Genomic DNA, 13679 nt, shown 5'->3' with positions numbered 1-13679 from the left:
AAGACACCCAAATCATTATCTCCTCTGCCGCCTGAGAAGATAATGAGCCCTTCAAAAATCTGAACTTCCCTTGCTGAGCCACTCGTCGAGGACAACAGATCTAGTGTCAAAAGAGGACGCTGGACGATACAAAAACCTACCATTAACAGCTTTTTTAATCCCAACCAAATTTCATTCCCAAACATGAAAGGCTACCGATTTTCTGATTCAGCCATAGCAACTCTTACACAGATCTACTCCTTTCTTTTATGGTGCGTTTATATATATATACACAATGTTTAAAAATCAACTCGTGATAGTGATTTTTTATTTTTATTTTTTATATAAAAAACTTAATTTATCATGTTAAATATAAATTTTTATTTAAATGTTTTCAAATTTTAACTACTAAAATCTTAGCTTTTTTTTTTTTAATCTAAAATTTTTTTAAGCAACTCTTCCAACATATTAGCAGGAGCTCACAACTCTCTCACTGGATCAGATTACTCTCCAGAGGGATGGATGGACATTGTCAAGGTAAAAATCTTTAGCAACTTTACCTTGATAAATTTTCTTAGATACCCTTCTTATCTTCTGATGAGCTGATATACTAATGTTGCAGTACAATGAGGACCTTGGAAAGCCAAGGCTGAAACTGAAGTAACTAAATTTCTTAAGGAAAAGAGTACATAGATGCAAAGGACCGGTAGTAATCAATGCCAAAGGCCAATGTAAGCAACCAGCCTTGTCCAGCTTCTTTGCCTTGTACCCTATCATGTTAATACTGCCGCGCTGGTTACAGAAAATGAATGAACGAATACATAAAATAAATGATTTATTAAAAATGTGATTACATAAAGTAAAATTAACAAAATATAATTGCAAAAATTGAACAAACCAAATACAGAAAGTGAATGAAATATGTAAAAATTTTATAATAAAAATTTTTATACAAAATAAAATGAGAAACTTTTCGACTCAAATTACAATTCAAATCTTTAAAAAAATATATCTAAAATTTTAAGTAACATGTTGTTGTTTCGAGGAAAAGGTGCTTTTGCCATATCCTGAAATGCACAAAAATGGTTTTAAATTGGTTTTTACTTAACGATGGGCTCTTCAACATCACACACTAACAGAACTTACCTCATTGATAGAGCTTTTTTGCCCCATTTCTTATTTTGGTAGGCAGTAGCTTTGCTTATGCTTGCATTGGCATTTTTACTTCGACCACAAAATCCTCAACAATCAAGCAAAATGAGTTCTGTTTTTGTTAGGTCTGGTTTTAGTTTTCTTATGACAACATTTTAATCCTTAATAGCGCAACCATTGCTTCATGCTTACCTGGAATTGCACTTTGGTCTTTTGGCTGCAAATTTGCAAATATAATTCGCATTAAAAGTATCAATTTAATCAAAACCTACTTCATCTCGAAATAAAAATTTTACAAGAATTTAATTTAATTATTTTTTTATTAATTCCCATGTTTGGAAACTTAATAAATGAAAAAAAATTTTAATTTTTTTTAATTTTAAAAAAATAAAAATAAAAATTACGCTAAAAGTAATATTATTATGTAAAAATTAAGTTAAATTCTTTTATTGCAAATAATTTTTTCAAACGAAGCACTTAAGATTATGAAAATAGAGTTTCTAGTCAATGACCAGATAAGATTAAATTATACTAACAACATTATTATCAAGAAATCACTTGTGCAGAGTGTAATTGAGATATAAAATTAATCTCTGGAGGTTGAGTGGTTCTTTTTTTTTTAACAATCATCATCTCTTAATTAACAAATCATGGGCTAATACAAACTTATTACATTTTTAATCAGGGGAATGATGTCCAAATCTTCCCTTTACTTTTTGAACCAATCCGACAACTAGGAACAAAGCAAACGTTCATACAAACACTGTTTAATGATCAAGAAAAGAAAAGAAAAACAAACTTTTCAAACTTTATAAGCAGCACACACACTAGGATTCCTGTGAAGAGCCACTTGAACTTGAAGGGTACCCAATTCCATGGCGCTTGTTAGGGAAGAGCATAAACACACTGCCTGAGATTGCACCAATAGCTGGAGGCAAAACCATGAGCAGAGTCTTCTGATTGGTCTCAAAAGAATGGTAAAAACAATCCACTGTATTAGAATCCAGAAGACACAAAACAGCAAACACAATGACTGAAAAGAAAGCATGAACAAAGTCACTAAATTGAAGCTTATATCTTGACAAGTCCACTGATCCAGAATTTGTAGATGGCCATAGTCCCTTCACAGTTACAATCCCATAGTGAGTAATTCCATCACTGCCAACATAACTATCAGTGAAAGAAGAGAATGCACAAGAAAACCCACAGAGCCCTATGAGGATCCCACTAAGGTATTTGTTGATAGTGCTGCAGTGACCATAGTTGGTCAAGACAGGATTAAGGAACTGGAACAGGAAAACTGTTCCTGTAGGAAGGAGCTTGATGAGGTTGCCAAATCCTGTAAATGTCTTGTCTTGGATTGATTTCTTGGAGCTGTCTTTGGCCATCGGAGTATATAATTTTAGTAACACTAACGGACTAATTGAAGAGAGAGAGAGAGAGAGCTATGCAAAATGTTTTCTTGAGTTTTTGGTTTGATGGTTCTTGAAACAGATTTTGCAGGTATATATAGACATAAATGGACTCAAGATGAAAGAGTTGAAAGGGAGAGATAGTTGCTTATACGTAAAATGGTGTGCAACTGAAATGGGTTTGCTTCCACTCTTAGGAAGGGGTGGCCTTCCCTTATAATTGAATCTTTCAAGCATAGGTTGGGCTAGCTTACGAGAACTAAAAGTAAATTCACTCCTTAACTAATCTTAATAACATATTCTCACTCTCACACATGGATTTAACAAATTCAGAATTTCTAAATGAAACTTTGATTAATAGAAAACTTTCATCTTTAGCAATTGAATTGATTTTGAATCACTAAATTTGCTACAACCACCAAGTGCTCCAAGAAAATGGCCAAGGAAAATCAATGAAGTTGTTCTAAAACAGTTTCAAGAGCATCAACCAATTGGGAATGGACAAGTGACAATATAATATTCAACATTTCAATTACAGGATAAAAGGGTCACGCAGCCTTGAATTTTTGTCATGGTAATAAACTTGATTTCTTGCCAATTCTTGTCAATCCCTTTTTGGCAAATTTGAAAGTTAAACAGCATTCTGAATCTCATGGTAAATTTTCAAAACCGTAAAAAGGATTTCTTCAAAGATTTAATGCGTGTTTAATTATCTAATTTTCTGATAAAGACAGAAAATTCACAAAAATGTAATATAATTTCCCAGAAACAGAAAGATTTGATCCTGATAATCAAAGAAATCGCCTGTTATTGTCCTGATACACTTGTTTTTTTAATCAAGAGTCCAAAATTCAAAACTTTGATTTCAATTAAGTAACTCTGACGTAAAAGTTTAAATGCGTGTTGGAGAGATAGAGAAATTAAGAAAAGATGTTTAACTACTAGTCTTGTGCTCTAGAGTTGTAGTTGTAGACTGCGGAGACAACTTTGAACCTATTAATGGTTCAAGGTTTGTTTAGCATAATTTTAATTATAGTTTGATTTCGAGCTAAATCAGATCTTTTATTTAAAAAATTGAGAAAAATTTTGAACTATTAGATTTAAGTCGGACCAGACCCAATTGAATCAGAACCAAATTAAAATCAAAACCTTGAGAGGCCTTGGACTGGTTGAAGTTTACATTTTTTTATAAAACCATGAACCGATAATTTAAAGCTGATTCGACAGCCGATAGGCTAGAATATATTTATAAAGAGTGAAAAATAAAATTTCCCTGAGGAGATTAATTACCAATACTAATAAAAAAAACTACAAGTCCAAAATAGAAATTAAGAAATTGTTAATAAAATATCATTGTCTTTACCTAACTCTCAAAACCAACAATAAGATACCTCTATGGTTTCTTTATATTGGGATTTAGCCTATTAATTTGAACCCCTAAGTCTGTAACTAATAACCATTTTAATCATGTTTAAAAAAATTATTTTAATTTCTAATTTAATTCATAAAATGAGTCTAAAAAAATTATAACTATTAGATGATTATTTAAAAAAAAATTTAATAATTGAATTTATATATTTATTCATCTCTTATTATTTTACCATTTCATATAAGATGCTGATATTATATTACTGCTTTATTATATAACTTTTTTAATTTTAGAGCTGAAAAAGCATCGAGATAAGGATGACCAACCAATTAAATTAATAATAATTTCTAAAAATTTGAGGTTTTCTGAAAGAGAATTTTCAGTAAATTAAAACTACACAATTTTGATTTGAATAAAAAAAATTTAGCTATAAACTGGATTGCGGTTGCAATTTTTGGACAGATAAACCTATACTTATGTATCCAAACAATTATTTTGAAACCTAAAAATTTCATACTCTCTAAACTACAAATCCCTGGCCTCCATTTTATTCATTTTTTTTTTTTAATAAGAAAGAGGATATTCATTAGATGAAATCATGTTACAAGATCTTTCAGCAACAAGGAAAGAAGAATCATCTACCGGCGGAGGACAAACAAACGAAGGGGACTTTACATCCTTCCATGAGAAGATGGATAAAAGGGAGACCTAACAACAACAAAGAGGAAGCAACTCTCTCCCGTGACTTCATTTCCCTAGACCAAAAGAAACAGCTCCACTAGAAACATGGGAAACATACATCAAAGCCATAAAAATCGCATAGGCTGAGACCTTGGCCCGATGACACCAAGAAATAGCATGACGATGAAGCATAAAAGTTAGCTAAACAAGGAAAACTCTTAACATCACAAGGGAAGCATCTTACACATCATGATGATCTTTAATCCAACAAGCAATAGACACAAACAAATCCAACTAAAATTCCATCCATTAAGGGAAACTTAAAACTCTACAAAGGGAGACTTATAAAACAAAAAAAAAAAAAAAAGGAAAAATCAAAATAAAAGGACTACATAAAAAGAAAAGATATGGGAAGGAAGGGAAGAAGATCGATGGCCTAGAACTTGAAGATCAAAAATCTATATAGAAGACAGAAAAAAATTTTATAGAGAGATAAGTTATTAGGTAAAAATTGGCCTCCATTTTATTCATCTCATCATTTGTAAATGATAATCAAAATAATTGCATCACAATTCACAACTGGCTATAATAAAATATAATATAGCGATGTTAAAATATTTTTTAAATATAAAATCTCAAATTTAAATTATAATTATAATTAAATGAATAAAAAAAATAATAAATTAACATTTGTGTCTCTATTTTTATTATTTTTAAAATATAAAAATTTTAATATTAATTATGATATGATATAAAAACAAAAACATGGAGACTTCAAATTAATCCTAAGCTGTATCAGAATCTATTATTTATATTAATTAACAAAGATCAAAGCAAGAAAAAGCATGACATTGAAGTGGGAAAACTACAAGAGATATATGATTAAATCTCCACTAATTTTCATCTTACTTCATATAATACACAACAATAAACGTCCCCACAGTTTCACAATTCATCACATTCTCTACATATTCATCATCTTCATTCATTCACAATTTACAGGACCATACTCTACAACCAACCCCATCTTTTTCTTTTTTGCCCCAGATTACTATCTAAATTACCCATGTAATCCAATACACAACAACCCCATAATACTTTTTTTACTAATTCATCCCTATACTTTTTCCCGGTTTTAAGATCTACCTCCCGTTTAACAAAAAAATTCACAGGAGGATACGATCTTCGAAAACCAGAGCAGAGACGAAATTGACACGAGGTGGAGAGATTGATATTTGATAGCTTATCCATCCGGATCCGAATACGTTTTATAGTCGGATCTCATACGTCGAGTCGAAGTAACCGCCGAAGGTCTCTGGTAGCTGAGTCATCAAAAGAGACTTGCTTTTTCTTTGAGAAAGAAGGCAATGGGAGCGAGCTCGGTGCTGGAGATACTGCAAAAGCTGAGCCAGCGTACACATCGCACTTCCTGGTCACCGGAGACCCGAGGTCAACGTTTCGGATCTGCTTTGCTACCATTTTTGGGTCGGGGCCCAACCGATCCATACCGGTGACCACCATATAACCGGCCTGATACTGATCCTTCTTCGACGCCGCCGCCGTTTCACTGTTCTGGATCTTAGAATCGAACGACTCTCCTCGTCGCAAAATCGTAACCTTGTTCGTAAGAAGATTGCTGTTGTTGGCCTTGTAGCCATGGTATTGGTTTCTCGAGATCTTCAAATCATCAACAGAATTCGACCTCTTAGAGATCGAGGGAGGCTCGGGCTGGCGCTTTCTCTGGTCGGTCCTTTCAGACCGGACGGCTGGTTTTCTGTTAAATCTAGAGTAAGAGTCATAATACTTAGGATTAGTATAAGAGTTGCCGTTAAAATTCCGCCGGCGACAAGGAGAAACTCTGATCCGTTCAAATAAACAATCCTGAGGCCTCAAAATCTCAGTACCCATATCTTCTTCTTCTTCTTCTTTTGATTTAACTTAAGAGAGACAGAAAATAGAAAACAAATTAAGAAATGAAAAAAATAAAATAAAATAAAACAAAAAAATAATTAGAATTTCCTCTGGCCTCTTTCTTCCTCACCCATGTGAGGAAAGGAGGGAAGAGGAAAGGATGAAGAAGAAGAAGAAGAAGAAGAAGAAGATGATGAAGAGAAAAGTTGGTGTGGTGTTTTCAAGGCCTGTAAGGTTTGCTGTGATGATACAAGAGCTGTGGTGTGGCTAGAAATGAGGGATGATGGAGCTAAATATGATAGCCATTTCAGAAAAAGGTGGGGTTGGGTAAGAGCGTTCCCACCAACCTTCCCCTGTTACGCGCAAAGTTCATAGAATTTTTAGTCTCGTCCAGGGAAAAAAATGTAGAAAGAGAAATAAAAATAGGACAAAAAATAATAGAGGAAAGAGGAAAAATGTTTTCGACGAGTCTTTGTTCTGGTGCTGACCTGACTGGGTCCAATCCATCACTATTATTAGTAACGGAGTTAGATAACCTCGATGGCGTTTTGTTTAGGATTGTTAACGGCGGTGTCGAGGGGGTTAGTTGTCGGCTTTCGATCTTTTTCCATATAAAATTATTTTGGGTATGACATCATTTCAGAGAGCACCCTTTGAGTTCCACTTTTCTATTGGCTATGATATCTTTGCTTCATTTTTAACTGGGCTAGGAGGGTTTTGTTAACTTTTCTCTGTACATGCCATCTCTGGGCCACCAGGCTAACCGACCCTTAAATTGTAAGAATATATGAATTTGTTAATGCAGAGTCTTGCCACGTTGCGTATAACATGTTAATAATTCATTGTTTATCGAAGTTTTCAGTATAATTTTGGAGTTATTTTCTTTATAGTTTTTGAATGATGAGGCAAGAGGAAGTATCCAGCTTTGGTTGTTTTTGAATGATGAGGCAAGAGGAAGTATTCAGCTTTGCCCACCGCAGGAGCTTGTAAATTATAAATAAATAAAATAAAAAAATAAAATATTAATAATAACAAATTATTATTATAAATTTAAAATTGTATTATTTATAAATTTAACTATACTCAAGATAACTCTTATCATATTAAATTACTCATAGTAAATATATTAATTAGTTTCTTTCAGTTTTCTCTAGATATAAATTAATATATCTATTATTACAACATCACATAATAAAGAGTTTCTTCAATTATACGGGTAAGAGCGCTCTCATCAATGGATAAAAATCTCTTCCTCTTTAATTCTATATTCTTTTTCCATCTTAGGCTAAAGCTTCTCTCCGCTTAAATAGGCAAAAGCCCCTCAACAATGGGCAGAGCCAAATCCGCAGCAATTGGTAAGCTCTTCTCTACAATGGGCGACAACCTCACTTCATGAGCTGAAAGCCATTATCTCCAATGAGCAAAAGCCAAATAACATTTTCCATCATTCTCCTATTTATAGTGTTAATTCTCTCAATCCTTATCTGATTAAGAATTCTACTCAATTTATGAATAACACTAAAATAAGAGTTCTACTCATTATACGAAATATTCCTCCATCCTATTGAGGAATATTTCTCCTATTCAAATTAGAAAAATATCTTTCTCTAAATCCCATTAGGATTTTGAGTCGTAATTCTAACAATCTCCATCTTGACTCAAAATCCATCAATCATTGCATACCTCAAATTCTTGGGAGTCATCAAATCATCAAATCTCCATGCTTGAGCTTGAACCCTTTAAATCATCAATTTTTTAATATTCATCTTAGGTGTAACTTGCTTTATTCTTCAAAAAATCTTCACGTTATCAACCATCTTGATTTTGCATTTAGAGCTCCACCTTAAATTTAACTCTCCACTATCACCATTATTGCATGTGCGATTTTCTACATGTTGCAACAGCTTCACCTTTAACCAAACTCACCAAGATCATCTCTATGCACTGACACCAATTTGTTGTGTACCGCAGAAGCGTGTAAACTACAAAAATATAAAGCAAATACATAAAACACTAATATTTATGTGATTCACCTTCTCAACATATGGCTACATCTACGGGCATGCCATCTTTCACTATTAATAGTAATAAATCATCATTACAAACTCAAAATTATACTACTCATAAACTCAATTACACCTAAGAGAACTTCTACTACATCAAACTGCTCATAGTAAATATATTAGTTACTTTCGTTCAGTCTTCTCTAGATATAACCCAATATATTTACTATTATAACATTATACAACAGAGAGTGTTTTCAACTATACAGGCCAGAGTCCTCTCATCAATGGACAAGAATCCCTTCCTATTGAATTTTATGTCCTTTCTCCACCTTAAGGCGAAGCCTCTCTTCACTGCAATGGGCAAAAGCCCTTCATCAATGGGCAGAGCCAAATCCGCAGCAATTGGCAAGGCCCCTCTCTACAATGGGCGACAACCTCACTCCAAGAGCTGAAAGCCATTCTCTCCAATGGGCAAAAGCCAAATAACCTTTTCTATCATTCTCTTATTTATAGTGTTAATTCCCTTAATCCTTATTTGATTAGGAGTCATATTCAATTTATGAATAACACTAAAATAAGAGTCTACTCATTATAGAAAATATTCCTCCATTCTATTGAGGAATATTTCTCCCACTCAAATTAGGAAATGATCTCTCTCAAAATCTCATTAGGATTTTGAGTCATAATTTTAACAATCTCCACATTGACTCAAAATCCATCAACCATTACATACCTCAAATTCTTAGGTGTCATCAAATCATCCAATCTCCATGCTTGAGCTTGAACCCTTCAAATCATCAATTCTTTAATCTTTATCTTGGGTGTAACTTACTTTATTCTTCAAAAAATCTTTACGTCATCAACCATCTTGATTTTGCATCAAGAGCTCCACCTTAAATACTCTCCACTATCACCATTATTGCATGTGCGATTTTCTATATGTCGCAACAGCAAACCTTTAACCAAACTCACCAAGATCGTCTCTATGCTCTGATACCAATTTGTTGTACACTGCGGAGGCGTGTAAACTGCAAAGAAATAAAGTAAATACATAAAATATCAATATTTAAGTGGTTTACCCTCTCAACATAGGGTTACATCCACGGGCATACCATCTTCCACCATCAATAGTAATAAATCTTTATTATAAACTTAAAATTATACTACCCATAAACCCAATTATACCCAAGAGAACCCTTACTACATCAAACTGCTCATAGTAAATATATTAGTTAGTCCCTCTCAGTCTCCTCTAGACATAATGTAACACTCCTAATTTTTAAATTTATTATTTTGTGAGTAATATTAATATTTTATTTTATTTAAATTTTAGGAAATTATTTGAAATTTTTTCGGATTTTAGAAATCGGGTTCGATTTTTCGAAAATATAAAACTTTGATGATTTTAAAAAATTAATTTAAAGACCACGTGGCAAAACTAAAAATATATTTGGATTCTATGAATTTTTCTGAGTTTTCTAAAATTTTTTTGAAATTTTTGGGTCTCATTTTCGGTCTCAATGCAGAGTAAAAATAAAAAAATTTTGTATCTTGAATTGGATCGGCCAAATCGAATCAGACCGGATCGGACCGATTGAATCGGACTGGTCAAATCGGACGGGCCTTCTTCTCCTTTTTCTTCTCCCTCGCGTGTTCCCGTAGCCCTTTCTCTCTCCTCCCAGCCTTCCCCACCTCGCCGGCGTGCCGCCCCAGTGCCTCCCCATGGCCAGCCGATGTCCCAGGCGGCCGGAAAACGCGCGCGAAAACCCACTTGCTCGCGCCCGCCATTTTGGCTTCCCGGTCAAAATCCGGCCGATCCGGCCACCATTTGAGCCGGGTCTTGTGTGTAAATTCATCTACACCTCGAGAGCTTTCCATAGACACCAAGAACACCAAAATCTATCGAGCGGTTTGCCCAATTTTTGTCTGGAAAGTTTTAGCCCATTTATATTTTTGGGTTAAATTTCTCGCAAACCGTGAACCCCATGAGAAAATCGAGAGTATCAGAGCGCTCTACTAGTCGAGAGCTTTGTGGCAATATAAATTTCAAAATTTTTCAACACCGTTTTTCGGTGGGTCTCATGAAACTTCGTAGTATTTTTCTAAGTACTAAATGAGCTTAGAAAATTCCGTAATAATTTTATACTAACCCCCGTGTTGTGGGCTTCATGTAGGTATCTTCAATTAGTAAAAAATTCGACGGTTGCCCGGGTCTGCAAATTTCCAGCCAAACAGACAGGCTACTGAAAAAGTCTTAGAATTAGATCGAGATTTTGGCTACCCCATCATTGTCAGACGTCCCGAGAGCGTCCTCAGAGTCGGAATCGGCATAGGTAAACCCGAACCTTACTTTTTCTTAATTTTCTAGTGCTTGAATTGGATTAAAAATTCATAAAATATTTGTGGTAGCTCAGAAAATTATAATTCCTTTTGCATTAGCTTGGTAATGATGCTAAGGACCACGGGGCAAAGTTTTAGTATTTTTAGAACTCATTTTGGTAGTTTTTGCAAAAGGATTAAATTATGAGGACTAAACTGTAATTTTACATATTTTGATTGATGACTGTTTGGATGGGCCCAGGAGGGGCTGTGTGATGTGATTGAGTTGTGGGTGTATAGTTTGTGGATATAAAAGTGCGTTTTAAGCTCTTTTGCAGGTTGGATAGGTCCTAGGTATAGGGGAGACTCTACCGGATTTTCGGTACGACTTAGGACATCTTTGGTCTTTTTCTTAGCTTGTATTGAGTTAAATATACTAAATAATTATAATAAAAATTGTCAGGTGAGCCGGGACAGCCTTCCTCCTCCGCCCAGCCGCCACAGTGACTTCGGTTGAATCTGTGAGTAAAATATTAATTTTAATTGTAATTTCGATATTATTATATGTTCAAGTATGTCCATGCATCACTTATATGTATGTATCTATGTAGTTAAACAATAGGCATGTTTTACATTGCATTCATAAATGTTGAAGTGCCATGGATATTGTTGTGGTAATTTGGAGCAGTGTGCGTGCGTTGGCGTGCGTGTGGTATAGTGTTGGATATGGACAGGACGGGTAGACACGGCTTGAGATCTTCGCTGGGACCCCGTCTTTCGGGGTAGACACAGCTTGAGTTCTTCACTGGGACCCCGTATTTGATTTATTAAGTGAAATTTCGGCTTGAGATCTTCGCTGACAGAGGTTGGATTAAGAGGGCTGTATAGGGGATCAGCTCCTATATATGTATTGTTTGACAGTGTTGGGTGTGTGAGTACTCCAAATTGCCTTTTTGATATGATTTGTATGAAATTTATGACGATGTTGCATTTTCACTCCACAGGGTGCATTAGCTTTAGATAGCTATAGAGATTATGGTTAAAATTGATATTTTACTCTCTGAGTCGAACACTCACTCTTGTTCATTATTTTTCCAGGCTACAGGAGGATTATTGCTGTGGTTAACCTACTTTTCTTCTTCGCAGGTCGTCTATTAATGTCTGTAATATTTGTATAATTCTGTTAACTCCTAGAATTTGCGCATGTATTAGAAATATTTATTTAATTTGGGTCTGTAATATAATTTGCCATATTGGACCTGTAAACTTATTATATGCATGTATGTTAGACTGGATGAGGGAGCTGAGCTCCCATTTGACTTTATGTTATTATGAGTATGTGAAGGGTGAGCTGAGCTCCCCAATTGATTATATATTGTGTTTACAGGTCGGGTGAGTCAAAAACTCCCCGTTAAAAGGTTCATTTTATGGTCGGACTCTGTCCGGTTGAATTCTTGAAATTGGGCCCAAATGGGCCTTATAGTTGGGTTGAGGAATAATTAGGCTTACTACGGGCCTCAGGGGCTTTAGGCTGGCCCAGGTCCTAGTGCCGGTATGGCCCATAGGTTGGGTCATGACACATAACATAATATATTTACTATTACAACATTACACAACAAAGAGCCCTCTTATCAATGGATAAAAATCCATTTCTCTTGAATTCTATGTCCTTTCTCCACTTTAGGCCGAATCCTCTCTCCACTGCAATGGGCAAAAGCCTCTCATCAATGGGCAGAGCCAAATCTGCAGCAATTGGCAAAGCTCCTCACTACAATGGGCGACAGCCTCACTCCATGAGTTAAAAACCATTCTCTCCAATAGGCAAAAGCCAAATAAACTTTTCCATTATTCTCCTATTTATAGTGTTAATTCCCTCAATCCTTATCTGATTAGGAGTCCTACTCAATTTAAAAATAACACTAAAATAAGAGTTTTACTCATTATAGGAAATATTCATCCATCCTATTGAGAATATTTCTCCCACTCAAATTAGGAAAAGATTTTTCTCCAAATCCCATTAGGATTTATAATTCTAACGATCTCCATCTTGACTCAAAAATCCATCAACCATTGCATACCTCAAATTCTTGGGTGTCATCAAATCATAAAATCTTCATGCTTGAGCTTGAACCCTTCAAATCATCAATTATTTAATCTTCATCTTGGTTGTAACTTGCTTTATTCTTAAAAAAATCTTCACGTTATCAACCATCTTGATTTTGCATCAAGAGCACCACCTTAAATTCAACTATCCACTATCACCATTATTGCATGTGCGATTTTCTACATGTCGCAATAGCTCCACCTTTAACCAAACTCACCAAGATCATCTCTATGCTCTGATACCAATTTGTTGTGCACCGCGGAAGTGTGTAAACTGCAAAGAAATAAAGCAAACACACAAAACACCAATATTTATGTGGTTCACCCTCTCAACATAGGGCTACATCCACGGGCATGCCATCTTCCACTATCAATAGTAATAAATCATCATTATAAGCTCAAAATTATACTACCCATAAACCTAATTACACCCAAGAGAACCCTTACTACATCAAACTGCTTATAATAAATATATTAGTTAGTCTCTCTCAGTCTCCTCTAGACATAACCTGATATATTTACTAGTACAACATTACACAACAAAGAGTGTCTTTAATTATATGGGCAAAAACCCTCTCATCAATGGAAAATAATCCATTCCTCTTGAATTCTATGTACTTTCTCTACCTTAAGCCGAAGCCTCTCTCCACTGCAATGGGCAAAAGCCTCTCATCAATGGACAGAGCCAAATCCGCAGCAATTGGCAAGGCTCCTCTCTATAATGGGCGATAGCCTCACTCCATGAGT

At 34.7% G+C, this 13679-nt stretch overlaps 2 protein-coding genes across 2 annotated transcripts; both read right to left on the bottom strand.

Annotated features, from left to right (window-relative positions):
* Positions 1 to 1712: 1712 nt before the first annotated feature.
* On the bottom strand, positions 1713 to 2715 carry LOC110664827 (protein DMP2-like). Its single transcript, XM_021824683.2, has one exon. The coding sequence runs from the start codon at positions 2517 to 2519 to the stop codon at positions 1959 to 1961; it is 561 nt and encodes a 186-aa protein (XP_021680375.2). The 5' UTR covers positions 2520 to 2715; the 3' UTR covers positions 1713 to 1958.
* Positions 2716 to 5470: 2755 nt separating this feature from the next.
* On the bottom strand, positions 5471 to 7034 carry LOC110664826 (uncharacterized). The gene has a single exon (XM_021824682.2). It carries the CDS (start codon positions 6499 to 6501, stop codon positions 5875 to 5877), a length of 627 nt encoding a protein of 208 aa, XP_021680374.2. The 5' UTR covers positions 6502 to 7034; the 3' UTR covers positions 5471 to 5874.
* Positions 7035 to 13679: the final 6645 nt, after the last annotated feature.

The sequence above is a fragment of the Hevea brasiliensis genome, chromosome 4, assembly GCF_030052815.1.
Source record: "Hevea brasiliensis isolate MT/VB/25A 57/8 chromosome 4, ASM3005281v1, whole genome shotgun sequence".
NCBI classification, from domain to species: Eukaryota; Viridiplantae; Streptophyta; class Magnoliopsida; order Malpighiales; family Euphorbiaceae; genus Hevea; species Hevea brasiliensis.
Note: the sequence above shows the minus strand (reverse complement) of the source record. Positions and strands in the feature narration are given on the sequence as shown.